This window comes from Rhipicephalus sanguineus, chromosome 1, assembly GCF_013339695.2.
Source record: "Rhipicephalus sanguineus isolate Rsan-2018 chromosome 1, BIME_Rsan_1.4, whole genome shotgun sequence".
NCBI classification, from domain to species: domain Eukaryota; kingdom Metazoa; phylum Arthropoda; class Arachnida; order Ixodida; family Ixodidae; genus Rhipicephalus; species Rhipicephalus sanguineus.
The window spans coordinates 34,141,495-34,156,151 of record NC_051176.1 but is presented as its reverse complement, the minus strand read 5'-3'; the positions used below and the strand labels follow the sequence as shown (position 1 = coordinate 34,156,151).

The window sequence follows — 14,657 nt, the reverse complement described above, 5'->3', positions numbered from 1 at the left end:
TCGGCGTACTAGTTCTGGGAGCAAAGAGGACGAGGAGAGTCTTACGTAAAATTGTCTATAGCGACCGTCCTTTCCCTTTCTCTTCTAATAAAGTGCTCACCACCACGACGCACCTTTTGGCAGACACCGGATGTCAGGGTCGCATGATTTCCGGCGCTCTTTCTTTTTAGCGGGGCAACACCACCAACATTGAGACGCCTCCGCCGCCCAACCAGGAGCCTTGCTTTTCGTCCAAAGAAATAAAGAAAAATGTCTCCCGACAGGCAAGCTGCCACTGTTCCCAAGATGAAAAGTATACAAGTATACAACCACTGCATAATGCCAGTTCTAATTTATGGCGCTGAAGCTTGGGAGGATAAAAAAATGACAAAAAGTTAAGGAACACGCAGTGCACAATGGAATGGTAAGCATGACATAGACACAGCAGAATGGGTCAGCAGACAGGTGGAGCTGATATGAAAAAAAGAAGTGGCCACCCAAGTAATGCACAGGACGGATAACCGGCGCCAAGAAAGAGAAAAGAAGAGAGTTAGATGGAGCAATAAAATTAAGAAGTTTGCAGGCCTAAAACGGAAACAGCTCACACAAGACAAGGCAAATTAGAGATTAGAGAAGGCAAGGCTTTCGTTCTGCAGCGGACATAAATAGGCTGAGAATGAAATGACAATCTCTGCTTTCAACAATAAGGTCTTCACAGCCCCTTGCAACTATACCAGAAAAACAGCCTGTCACCACAACGAAAACGCATATCATGCAATTCCTGCACCTTAGTGGGCCAGATTCCTTGAAAGACCCTGCCTAAATAAAGCATTTCTTCATGTATATGGTAATAACTGGGGTTTAACGTCCCAAAATCATGATATGATTATGACGGACGCCGTAGTAGAGGGCTCCGAGAATTTCGACCACCCGGGGTTCTTTACCGTGCACCTAAGTACACAGGCCTCAAACATTTCTTCCTCCATTGAAAATGCAGCTGCCGCGGCCGGGATTCGATCCTGCAACCTTCGGGTCAGCAGTCTAGCGCCATAACCAGTAGACCGCCGTGTTCAGGCCAGAAGCAGTGAGCATCGATGTAATGCACTGCCAGCAAATGCATAGTCACCATCACTGAAAGCTGCCAGTCCCACTTGCTAGTACTTCTCTGACACAGATGCGAGAACACAGACCTGTTGATTGGTACATGTTACTAAACTTAAACAATGATTGAATTTACTTTTTGCCAAGCAATCAAATAGTAGGTCTCGAGAGAGCTGCATGTCAGTACACTGCCATGGTTGTCGATTGTAATGCCATATTGTGCTTGTGCGAGAAAACTGTGCGATAAGTGAAGATTCAAGTATGCGCATATTTATCGAACGAGATTATAGTGAACATAGAACTTCTGCACACGTAGGCAAGAGCGAGAAATGGCTGTCAAAGCCAATACATTTTCCCTGTTCCTCTGTCCATTTGACACCTTGTTGGAGTTGACCTGCCATGGTTGTAGAGTCGCTATGCTCTAGGGCGTGGGTTCGCTTCCCAGCCACATTTCGGTGAGGGCGGAATGCAAAGAACACCCATGTGCTTAGACTTAGGTGTTACAGGTGGTCGAAATTAATCTGCAGTCTAAGACGTGCCTCATAATCATAGTAAGTGGTCCAAGATATCTAACTATCAGTTGTCCAAGACTTGATTCCAGCAACTGGCTTGGCTATCATGGACTCGTCATGATGGCCTCCACAGGTTCATTACAAGTGACTAGAATCCATGTGGCTAAATCAGCTGTATCGCTTGAATAGAAGTCTGCAGTGGGTGCACATGCACGCATTTTGCTTTTCCTTGATGTTGCAAACGTGACTGGCTAGAACTGTTCATTCTTGCTACTCCAGATCAAGTGGCACTTGTTTACTAGCTACCACTATTTACCACATTTGAGCTCACTCCCATTCACATACTGTAAGAAACCCCGACAGTTACCACTTTAAGAACTGTAATACTCCGCCTGCATTTCTTGTACTGCACTAGTAAAATAAATGCATGGAAGAAAGGCAACTCGCTGCAGGAAAACACTGCATCATGCCAAGGACACATCTTTCCCATATTGTGCGACATGCGGCTGGATCAATAAATGCAGGCAAGCACATTAGCAACCTCAACTCCAGAAGTTGTCTTGATGCTATGAATGGACAGCACCCTGCAGCCTTGAATGACAATCCAGCTTCAAGTACACTAAAATAGTCTTTATTACAAATGTGCACAGCTTGTGGCAAACAGAACATGATCATTTGTGGCACATTGTTTATCACAAACTGTCACTGCCAGTGATAAAGCATAGCAGTAAATGCAAAAATCCAGCAAGCACTCTTCTAAAAGTAGACAGCCGCCATTATATATTTCTGCATCTCAAAAACAATTTTCAGTGAGTACAGTAAACCAACGTAAGAGAAACGGTGCATCCAAAGTCATCATGTGACAATCAATCACATACGATGCATCCATGCCACCAAACCATTGTAAATAGAACAAAAAAAAAGTAAAATCGATACAGCCCTAATAGAGAGCTCTTGCATCATTTACAGCAAAAGTGCTTCGAAAAAAAAAAAAAAAAGAAATCAATATGCATTCCAATTGGCCTGTACAGCAGCTTCCATGCAAGCTCACATGCCTAGGCACTCGGCAAAACAAACTATAAAACATTTTTCACCACTGTGCTTCAGTGCAAGGAATGTAAAGTAAATATCCTTGCAGAGCACCCAAGGTGATGCCAGAGTCCAGTGATGTGTTACATTGACACACTCGTGTAGTACAGTGCATATAAAATCTCTTGAATGTGCGGCCTGCATGAACACCCTCCCTAGAATGTTTAATACAGGTTGTGCTAACAAAATACTTGCACAAGGTCAGAAAATACCTTAGTTGCATATTATTAGCTAAAGTGAAACAAAAGCGTGCTACCACCCCCCCCCCTTCAGTACTCGTCTTCATCCTGAGCTTGGCTCTGCTGCAGCTGAAGTTGCTGCTGTGCCACCTGCTGCATCTGTGTCCACTCCTGCTGGGCCAGCTCGGCTTGTTGTTGCCGTGCCTGTGTGGGGGGAATGCATTTATGGCTCTCACATTCAATTCTTTGCTAGTAAGTGGAATCAATGTATTCACTTGGCCACCTTTGACTATAGCTGGGAAAGCAAAAAACTTTTCTATAATGTTCACCAAAAAAAAAAGGTATTCAATAACAAAAAAATCCTGCAGATCCCATGTACTGTGGGAATCGATGTGTAATGCGAAGCAGCCAGCAAAGAGCTGCATACATCGTCTTGTTTGCCTCTAAGGCAAATGAAGTCATTCATTGTCACGACTCGGGGCCGAAGCACAAGCTTCTCCCAAGATGTGCCATGGGGGTTGGGCCTCTGGTGTATGGCTTGCGCCAATCGCCGGTATGAAGGAGTCAAGGGCCTTCTCCAATCAAATACCAACAAGCTTTAATAATGTGTTTAAACAAAGATAAAGATATTTCCACAATAACCGAACATTTATCTTGAAAACAAAGGTGAATTAGTTATACATTCCACAATTATTCCGAATAAGTGCCGCATGCCTGAAAGTTGAAATATGTAGCGACAATGAGCAATATCGGATGGATGACCAAACAGCAAGAGCTTATCCAACAATTAGAGTTCGCAGTCCACTACGTTCAAGCGAATGACATACGTAACCGGGCGCAGCAGAGCCCCTCAACACCGGCACCGAGCATAAGTGACCCTTGAGGCTGACGAGATGTATGGGTCAGCGGCGGCTCCACGGTGACCGGGGGTGCTGGGTGGCTGCGTTTGGTCCCGGGAGTTGCCCAGCGTGGATCTCTTCTCCGGCGCAGACTGATGAAGCATAGGATGGGGCCGTTTTTTATACGTTTCTCCGGCCGCCGGTCCCAGCTTCTAGTGTAGTGTCGATGCATCCTTGAAACGGTCACGTAGGCACTGGTTGCTACCGGGCATGGTTCACACAGCACTTTCGGTGTCCTTCACAGGCGAACCAGTAGCTCACAGACAAAACACCAGTCACGCGGTCGCGTAGGCACACGGTCTAAGACGTAGCTCGGATACAACGTTCCGTGATTCAGATTCCGCTGTCGGTGACTTTTACGGCAAGTCGTTTCATAATAGACAAAACAAAAGCACATGATCTGAGACGTGGCTCGGACACAAGTCTAGTGGTTCAGACAAAACACAAACAAAAGCCCATGATCTGATACCTAATTCGGATAAACGTCTTAAGGCTCTGGCTCTGCTGGCGGTGACCTTCACAGCAAGCAGTTCCATACTAGACAAAACAAAAACACATGATCAGGCACGCAGCTCGGGTGCTCGTCTTACGACTCACGCTAACACACAATAAGCGGTGCACGTATGCTCACGGCACACCATTCTTAGAGCAGAATTAGAGCGCTTTCGCCTTGGGCGTAAGTGAAAAAAAAAAAGACAAAGAAAAGACCCTTTTCATGACGTAGCTTAGGACATTATGCGCAGGCAATGTTAAGCATATGCGACTTTTGTGACATTCATGTTACAGTCAAACACGGGTATATCGAACTCGAAGGGGTTCGCGAATTAATTCGATATATGAAAAATTCGATATAAAAAAATACCGGCCCCGAGACCTTACCAGTGGCGGATGATCACCTACAATCGGCGCCTTCAAGAATGACAAGTAATTCTGCACACAAGATTGCAACAGAATGTTTTATTTGCGTCAAAAAAAAATATCTTATCTTGGCCTGCTTCTTCGTCTTCAACATGAAGTTGAAGACGCTGGCCTCAATCTTATCGAGGCTGTCCAGGTGCGAGAGCCTGGTTCCCTCCATGTCACCGCAACAACGGCAAATCAAGCCGAACGCTGCCGCTACTTCAGCGACGGAGTACTCGCGTGTAGCCGCCGCCTCGTCCAGACGATCTTCGTCGCCACTTGAGCTGTTGGCCTGGGCATTATGGGTCCCTGCGACCGCAGCGACGTCCTCGTCAGCGAGGCTCGCAACAGCCTGAACAATGCAGTCTGCTTCCACGAAATCATCTGCAGATACTTTGGGTGAAACGGCAGCCGGAAAGAGGGACGACAACTTGCGAAGCGTGTCATCTAAGCGCTCTTCGTCGCCGTCTTCACCAGTTACCACAAGTTCCGCCGTCACAAAGCCTGCCTTCCGGAAGTAGTTGGCCACTGTGTTCTTCTGCTTCTTGACGCTGGCCATTGCTACACGAGAAGTCGAGAATTCAAGCAGTCCACAGCGCCTTTGCACAGCACGCGCGCAAAAGAGGAATGCGGTGGTATGTGACAACTCATGGAAGTGAACTCCGCCAACAAAGTGCTCGCGATCAGTCGCAATGGCTACCCGGGCTACCGGCGAGGGCAGCAGCGATGTACGAAAGGCGTGAGCTGTGGTTGGCTGAGCAAATACGAAAGGCACGGGCTGTGGTTGGCTGATCAAAACTTACAAAACTGAAACAACAAAAAAGGCGAAAAGAGGAGGCCGCCGGGTCCTTCGTTCCTGCTCTAAAAAAAGAAAAGGCGAAAGGACGAGGCCGCCAGCTCCTTCGTTCTGATGGTAATGCGGAGAAAGCATGAGAAAGAGAGAGAGAAAAAAAAAAAGAAAAAAAGAAAGCCGTTCTACGAGCTGGAGAACGCGCATAACAGGAGTACAGTCCGGTCCCTCTCGCCGTTACGTTTTTCGAGCATTTCAGGTGTCGGCGGAGGCGCGGTGCCACGAAGGTGGTGAAGGTCGCGGTGCGCAGCGAGTGCCGAAGCGCACCTTCCAGCTCGCGCAGTGTTCGATATATCCGATGGTGGGTAAAAATACTGTTCGATATAAACGTGCAAATTTCTATACTTTTACAAAGGATTTTCAAGGGGATAATTTGAGAGTTCGATATAGCCGAAAATTCGATACATGTGGGTTCAATATATCCGTGTTCGACTGCATTTCATCCAGTCCACTGTATATCGCATGTTTGTCATGCATTCATGCATGTACAATCTAATATAATGAAATGTATAATTTTGATATATGTAATGCATGACCTGTCGTTTATGTTCGTCATGCACTCATATCATGCCATACCAATTATGGTGCATATCCAGGTAATGAAAGGGCCGGAAGCACACCAAGACGGTGTCATGTAAATCGTGCTGTACATAGCATGCATGTTATGATTTGCGTGTTAGGACCTGTCATTTATGCTCGTCGCACAATCATGCCATGCAATACCAATTTTGGTGTTTATCAAGCTAGCAAAACGGCCACGAGCGCACCATGAGCATGGCATGTAAATCATGTTCTACATGACATGCATGCCATGATTTTCATGTTACGACCTGTGATTTATGTTCATACAGTCACGTCACGCAATACCAAATTTGGTACATGTCAAGATAGCGAAACGGCCGCAAGTGCACCATGAGCGGGGCATGTATGTCATAGCGTACATGACATGCATGTCATGATTTCATGTCATGATTTCAATAACAGAGCCCAAGCACGGACCCCTGAGGTACAGTAAAATCTCGTTAATTCGACCCCCGTTAATTCGGAATTTCGGTTAATTCGGACGCGGCGTCTGGTCCCGGCCAAAATGTGCATTGTTCTATGGCTGAGAACTCTCATTAATTCGGACAGATTCGACCGCGCTTCGGTTAATTCGAACTCCCGACCGAGGTCGGGTCGAGACGGGGAAGCAGCAGCGGATACCGCCACGGCCGCGGTTCGGATATAATTCGGATTCGCAGCCGAAATGACGGCGCATCTGAACAATTTCGAGATCGGATCATGGCCTCCGAGATTTAAAACGAGGTAACGAGATCGGATTATGGCCTCCGAGATTCAAAACGAGCTTTGCATCTCGGAGGCACATACACAATGAAAGGCAGTGCATCGCTACTGTCATCAGCAACAGGCAACATGGCGACGGTCCGTCCGCGTTATCAACGCTACAGTTACGGTCCCTAGAATATCGGACCGTACTAGCCACTGTATCAACGCGATCAGCCAGCCATGAGTGGTGGATGATAAGAATAGCATAGAATATGGCATAAGGCATCGTTCCGCGATAGCACCCCTGGTGTTCCGCAACGTGCGCGGTGAAGCGTTGTGCAGGCCTGGCGTTCCGGACTTTCCGCACTCCTTTCTACGTACGAGCCGTGCAACATTTTCAACACTGACGAGACAGCGCCTGACAAGACGATCGTGTTTAAGGGGGACCCGTGCGTCGGCGGGAAACGGAGAAAAGAGCGGGTGACAGTTCTTCTGGCTACGAGCATGACCGGCACAGAGTAGTTGCCGCTGCTGGTGATAGGAAAGGCTGCGAAGCCAAGATGTTTGAAGAACATTAAGCAGCTGCCTGTCGACTACCGCTTTAATAGAAAGGCTTGGATGACCTGGCTGCGTCAGCTAGACCGCCGCTTTGCGACACAGTGTGCGCGGACCTTCAGGAACTTAGCAAAATTGTGATTTCCTTGCACGTTGCCTCCGCGAAGCAAACCGCAATCACCGACTTCTTTAAGAAATAAAAGTCTGGTGGTGGCGGAAACATTTTTCTAGTGTTTTGATCGTACTCGCTATAATTCGAACCCTCGGTTAATTCGGACATTCTCTCTGGTCCCGTGAAGTCCGAATTAACGGGGTTTTACTGTACGCCAGAAACAACTTTAACTCAATTTGAGCAGGTGCTATTTTGGGGCACGTATTGATAATGGTTCGTGAAGTAAGCTTTAATTCATGCCAACAGTGCATGATTTGTTACGATAAAGCACCGCAAGGTTCTTCTGCAAGGTCATTTTGACGTCATGAAGCTTTCACAACTCTGGACACAAATGAGAGGGACAGAATGCGCTTCAACCATGAGGAAAAAAAAAAAAGAAAGCTGAGCTAGTTGTTAGGCACTGGTGTTAAAAAGTCAGGATGTGCAAACACGGACACAAGAGAGAAGTAAAGAGAGTGAACAGTTATTTCTCACTCAAACCGCCACGCACACCTGATTGATTGGTATCCCTTTTGCCTGGGAATGCGCAGATAAGTATTTGTGTCTACCTTCTTTTCCGCCGCTGTACAATTTTTCAGTTTGTTAGTGGCGCTTGTGGTGTCTTGACTACTCTCTTGTGTCCTTGTTTGCCCACCTTGTTTTTTAAAGAGCCCCAACACAGCCCCTGAAAGTACAAAAATGCTGGCAGTACGCACTAAGCAGTGCAAAGCTTGGCACAGCGAAGCATGGGACAACTTTATCAAAGTCATCTGCGGATATCTAGTTGGCTGCGCGTGTGGCGTGGAGTGTGCAGATTGACGGCGGTACAAGCGGGCCATGCTGCTGTTCGAAAGTTCGCTGCCGCCGTGTCGTGCAAGATCACTTTAAAGTGCGCGTCGCTTTGTAGAAACGAAAGTATCTCGCTGTTGTTGAGCGGCGCGGGCACCAAGAAACATTGGTGCACTGACAGAGAGCATATACCGTATTTACTCTATTCTACCGCGCCCTCGATTGTAACGCGCACCCGTTTTCCACGACCAAAAAAAAAAAAGTTATACATCGATTGTAACGCCCACCCATTTTTCATGACAGAAAAGAACAAAAAAAGTCCGTAGGAGTCAAACTTCGCACATTCAGAGGAACAAGTACTATTTGGGTTTTAAAGAACTAAAGTTTCAAAAATGTAAAACACAGTCAAAAAGCGGGCCTTGCCGCTAAAACTGTCACAACCACTACGGCGGCGATACGAGTTGCGTAATGGATCAGTCCTCGTCGCTGTCGGACAACTCCTTGTCGCTGTCAACGCTCTTCGATTTCGGGAAACCGGCCCTGCTTTGGTCCACTGAAACCTTTTCGTGAAGCTTTGCTTAAAAGTCTTCTGCTTCTGTTTGCGCCAGTCTCGCACGCACGTTTCGGGAACCGCGAACGACCGCGATGCGGCCGATTTCCGTCCGTCTCTGCACATGTAATAACTATTCTTTTAAATGCGGCATCGTGGTGCACTCGTCGAGTATTTGGAATCAGCACTTCCATGCCGTCGATGCGAACGCAGAACGGGACGACAATCTCCTCAGCACACGAGAAATGGCCAAGGCGCATAGGAGGTGGCCATTTTGAAATGCCGATGGCAATATGATAACAGAGTTTCTTTTTTTTTTTTTTTTCGGTACTCGATTCTAACGCGCATGCGATTTTTGGACTCGTTTTACCGGAAAAAAGGTGCGCGTTAGATTCGAGTAAATACGGTACTGCGTGTTTGATTAGGCGACAACCCAAGTGCGCCACACATCGTTGTGCAGGACAGCAAGAGCATCGCGGAGGTGTAGAGTGCGCGTTGCTTGCAAAATGCTTGTCTCCGGCACGTCGAACGAACAGGCTACTTATTGTACTAGTGCATAGTTCGGAGTGAACCAGGCACAAAGAATGTACAAATGCAAACACGCGCATATGGTATACAGCAAATAGCCAGGCAGGACGGCGTGAGCCGAGTATGCAACGGGCTGCACTCAACTAGCCAGGCATGATCAGCTCCACGTGGCCGTACCACGCTTTGGTGGAATGGTGTCAGTTCATGGCAAAGGCGGTTAATTCACTCGTGAGCACGCAGTGGACGTCACTTCATGACGTGAAACGGCCAGATTTGTCACCAGGCGGGTTCTTAGCACTTTAATAAAAGTGCACAGAAAAAAAAAAACGCCGTGGCCGCTAAGTGCATGTTTTTAAGGGAGAGTCCATATACAATGAACTACTGATATAACGACCACTTTTCGTGACACTTTCGAGTTTACTTAAAAATGTTAATTAAGAACATTACCTAAAGGGATCGACATTGGGCTAGTTGGTGAAGTGTCGTACGTGCTGTCATCCACTTCAGACTACGTTACCAAGTTAATGCAAAAAGTAATGCATTAACGGTTATGCCGTTACACTGCTGCCTACTACCTCTTTGTGCGAAGTTATGTCATGCTTCCATCAGGTATATATTGAGTCGTTTGACGCATCAATAATTCAAAATACAAAATGTGCCTCTCTCAGAGACAGAAAGTGAAGTCCCATTTAGCCTTCAAGATGAAAAAACACTACTGACCTGTGCAAAAAGCTCCTGCTGCTGCCGGAGTAGCTCTTCTTCGGGGATGCCCAGGTTTTCCAGGCGTGTACTTTGACGCCGCCGCTTGGCTGCCACTGCTTTGCAGTCCTTGAGCACTGCCTCAGCATCCTGGCGGTAGGCACCAAAACCCAGACTGTCCAACGCTGAAATGCCGCCATAAAGCATGCCGATACTGAAGAGGGCCAGTAATCACTTGTGACGAAGACATGCTGCCTCACGAGTGTTGCAAATAGGTGATGTAATAATGAAGTGACAGGTGATGAAACAACCATTTCGGCTGTTTTTGGTTTCTCACTTGGCCTCACCACCCCTCTGACCTACAGCAATGCAACACCACATCAACAGTTATGTATTTGGCACACAGCCAATGACAGAGCAAGGCTTCCTTCATGTGTCGCTCGTGACAGAGCGGTGTAGTGAGGAAATGTGGCGCGAGGCAGTGACGCGGCCAAAATCGCATGGTAGTGCAGAGGATGAGGTCAATGCTACACAAACATGGGAAACATTACGTCACATTGAGGGCACGCACTGGAGAAGGAATTGCTTTTCGAAAAGAAGAGTGTGCAGTGGTGTGACATCCACAAAACGTAATAGCTTTCTGTACGAACGAGTGTTTGGGAGCCTGTTTACTGGTCCATTAAGTACTGGCACGAAATTCTGAAGGCAACATTACTTCAGAGATAGATTTGTGTAGACACACATACATTAGCTACAAAATATCAAAAGAAAATATAGCCTAGAACATATTTAAAATCAATTTTTTAAGCGCATGCCACGCAAATGAGTGCAAAACAGAGCACCTTGCGACATGAACGTCAATTTGGTTTTAGTGTAGACAACCATGAACCACCTATATTACGAGTATGTGTTGATTAGAAGGTTGCAAGATCAAATCCCGGCCAAGGCGGCCGCATTTCGATGGAGGCAAAATGATAAGAGGCCTGTGTGCTTAGATTTAGGTACACATTGAAGCACCCCAGGTAGTTGAAATTTCCGGAGCCCTCCACTACGGCATCCCTCATAGTCATATCGTAGTTTTGGGATATAAAATCCCCACAATTATTATTATTATTATGAGTTTGTGTTGGCAGCAATGATCCTTGCGCATGCTCTCTGCTCAACATTTTTAGATTCAGTCTGTTGGGTAAGCGTGCGGTTGCAGCAGTGAGGAGCAGCCGTCCCGTATCCCGCCTAGCGGCGGCGCTGCAGTCGCGCTGGGATTGGTGATGAAGCATCGTCTGCTACTTCTGCATACTGAACAGCGAGAAAGCCATTTTCGCATAAATGAATTTTAGCTAAAGCAGCTAGATAAGGGCTGACTGAATACTACTTCGTCATAAGCAAGGCCAGTGCCAGCACCTACCCAATATTGGATTCATCCTGTGGCTGCATTAAATAGCGTTCATCCATACCTGTAGCGGTAGATTCTAAGCACACAAGCCTGTGGTAATCAAATATCTATGGTTGAAACATCGTATAAATTATGTGTAAGGATATATTTAGAAGCCATTGTACTTCTTTTTGAACACATTATAGAGGAAATAGGCAGGCCACATTGCTAGTCTGGCGCGACTGGGCGCCACAATGCTGCTCTGCTTTATATTGGTGAGCTTGCATGCCTCACAGCTGGCATACCCCAGTGGACTCCTAGACACTTTTAAAAGCTGTTTTCATTGCCCAATATCATTCTTAGCTTTTTCTAAAAAAACTGTGACCCTAGTAACCCTCTTCCTTCACTTTCTAGTAGTCGAGCGTAACGTTTGGAGAAGCTTGGTTCGCTCCGTAGATTTCTTCGCTTTTCTTCGCTTCTCCCGTGACCGGACGTTCCTTCTTGTGTTTTTGTATGGTTGGTACAAGTCTTCCTAAAACAGCCCAAAGCACTTTGTGCTCCTCCACACGTCTTGTATCTTCAGAGCTGATGTTGCACCCGAAATGGAGGGGAATAAATATGACAGCCAGTAGACATTTTTTAGGTTATCAATGTAACTGAGAAAAGCTGACACTTTCTTCAAGCTTGTGAGCTTTAGCTGGTTTCCCAAACCATGTTCGCTGTACATGCACGGTGGAACAAGCCTCCCTTTTAAGCTGAGCGCAACAGCGAAATCTTTCCTTTTTCCTTATGACCACTGCCTTGTCGATCACAACAATACCGCTGTTATTGCGGTCAGAGGCTCTGGGAGAGACGATCTTTTGCTGCTTGTTACTTCGTCTGCCCGTCTAACCTGTGGTGCTCTGTCGCTTTATTACAACCGCTGTTTTCAGCAACTTTGAAAAAAAAAAAAAAAAAAACCCTCCAGTGATGAGCTCGACATTCCAGGAATCGAATAAAGTTGTCACTCACTCACTTCCAGGACTATAACTTTGAGCGCTCTTAGAATGCAGGAAACCTCGGAACACAACTCTGGATCGCAAGGAACTCCAGCAGCTTAATCAACAGCACTGTTTTCTATATTTACGTCACACACGTCGCCACAACCTTCAGACACGCGACCATCGCGATTCGCTGTTCCTCTCAGCGTCAGAGGTTTTCTTTTGGGCGTTCATGCCACTGGTTTAGACAGGTGTGCAGGAATGTTCGGGAAAATTCTAGGAGCAGCACCCGGCTTAATTATCAGCCTACCATGTGATATTTTGAGTGCTTCCGTCTACAATGTGCTCGTAGCATGTGATTAGGTCATCGGGTATGAAATGTAGGTCCTAAGCGTCACTTGGAAGGCTTTTCGTGGAATGGTAGCTGTCCATGCCATGAATACTGCAGGGTCATTTGGAGGTTTGAAGCAGTGCCGCTGATCGAATGTTCTCTCCTTGGAAGCATATCCACTTCGGCAGCCCGGCATGCTGCAGGTCGGCATGTTTACTCTGTTAAATTGCTTCATGACGCTTCATGACGTCACAAAGACTGGTTAAACAACGTGGCTGGTGGCATCATATTGCTATTTCATTGCTTGACTTCTACTCACAACATTTAGTGGACTGGAGGCGAGTAGTGGGGCTGTGGCACACACCCTGCTAGACTTGTTATAGACCGCCTCATTTTTTGCGGGGTAGTGGGGCTTGCCCAATTTTTGTGGTCCATACCTGTTAGGAGCTGTGTTACGCTCCGCAGTTATTAACCATGACTAGGGCTCCGTGTTTTCGATTTTATCTGAAAAAGTCCAATAAACATTCACCAGTAAAATTTTCGACAATTCGAATTTATCCGATAAACTTTGATTTCAAGGGCCAATATGACCTGGTTTCATTCTTTATCGAAAGGGCAAGTTCTAAGCACTCATTGATATATCTTCTGGTTTGAGCGATTTAAAGTTAACCGCGCGTAGCTGTATTGTGCTCCGACTCGGCTTCCTACATGCAGAAGCTTCACAAGGACATGCAACTCTCCAACCCCGAATTCAAGGCGCTTCACTTCAAAGATCCATGCCACCTACTCAACAACGCTCTGGAGGATGGAATCAGGACGAGCTTGTTTAACGTAGTTCACGATTTTGTTGTGCACTTTCCTGTCCTGTTGAAGTCTAAGGAGGAAAGTTGGGCTAGCTGGTGTCTTGAATAATATGACATGTTTACTAGCGGAAAAGACGTGGACGAGAAGAAGGAATACAGGACAACGCTAGCATTGTCCTGTATTCCTTCTTCTCGTCCACGTCTTTTTCACTAGTAAACATGTCATTGTTGAAGTCGTCGCGGGAGCTGCGCCGCAAGTTTAGCCTTGTGTGCCTGGCCATGGGCATGTCCATCACGTCGCTGAAAACCATATGTCTGTCGAGGTGGTTCTCTTTTTATGAAGCTCTAGAAAACATTTTGGACAACTGGCGCGCCATTTTGCCTTTCTTGAAAAGCGACGAAGCGGAGGGAACGAAGTGTGATAAGCTCAAAAGTCTTATTTCATCACCTGAAGATGTGCACGACTTGCTCGTTAAGATTAGGTTTCTGAAGACAAATTCGTGTGCCATGCTCTCAATCATCAAGGAACTTGAGGCACAGAGTACCCTGGTACACCAAGTTCATCCCATACTGGGGGGTTCGTTTGCACACACTCATCAGCCAATGGCGTGATGCAACCGAGGTCTTCGCATAAGATATCACAAATCTGTTGGACCTCCTTGACGAGACTGACCGCTTAACGACAGTCGCAGACTTTCACGGATACTACGCTGCTGTCGCTGAAAAGTAGAGACAGACATCCGAGAGGAACCTGTGCGATCAACTCCAGTACACCAAAGAATCATTTTGGTACTGTGTTCAAATTGTGAATCGAAATGTGAAGCATGAGCTGACCTGTGAATTCGAAACCTATGCGCCTATTTTTCAATTAGTGCTTCTTGAAACTGACGACATAAGGCAGCTCCCGAGTGATTTTGCGAACTATCAGTGCTATGAAATATGTAACATTGTTGAACCAGTCGTTTTGGAGACTTCACAATTTCCAGTGGCCAGTGCTTTCTCGCTGCGCGCTGCGTCTTCTGGCGCTTCCTGTTTCTAGCGCTAACGTTGAAAGGGCATTTTCAAAGCTGAGAGTCGTCAAACGAAAGGAGCGCGCTTCGATCACCGACAGCAACGTCGCAAGG

The 14,657-nt window shown here is 46.6% G+C and overlaps 1 protein-coding gene across 2 annotated transcripts in view; it reads right to left on the bottom strand.

Moving 5' to 3' along the window:
* Window positions 1–2,201: 2,201 nt before the first annotated feature.
* LOC119390384 (protein Dr1) overlaps window positions 2,202–14,657 on the bottom strand; it is a 35,948-nt gene continuing 23,492 nt past the window's right edge. For both annotated transcript variants that reach the window (XM_037658001.2, XM_037658005.2), the window contains exons 4-5: window positions 10,069–10,232; window positions 2,202–3,064 (exon numbers count right to left, since the gene is read on the bottom strand). In XM_037658001.2, the coding sequence (XP_037513929.1) occupies window positions 2,951–3,064; window positions 10,069–10,232 (278 nt within the window). In that variant the 3' untranslated portion in view covers window positions 2,202–2,950. The remainder of the gene's footprint in view (window positions 3,065–10,068; window positions 10,233–14,657) is intronic.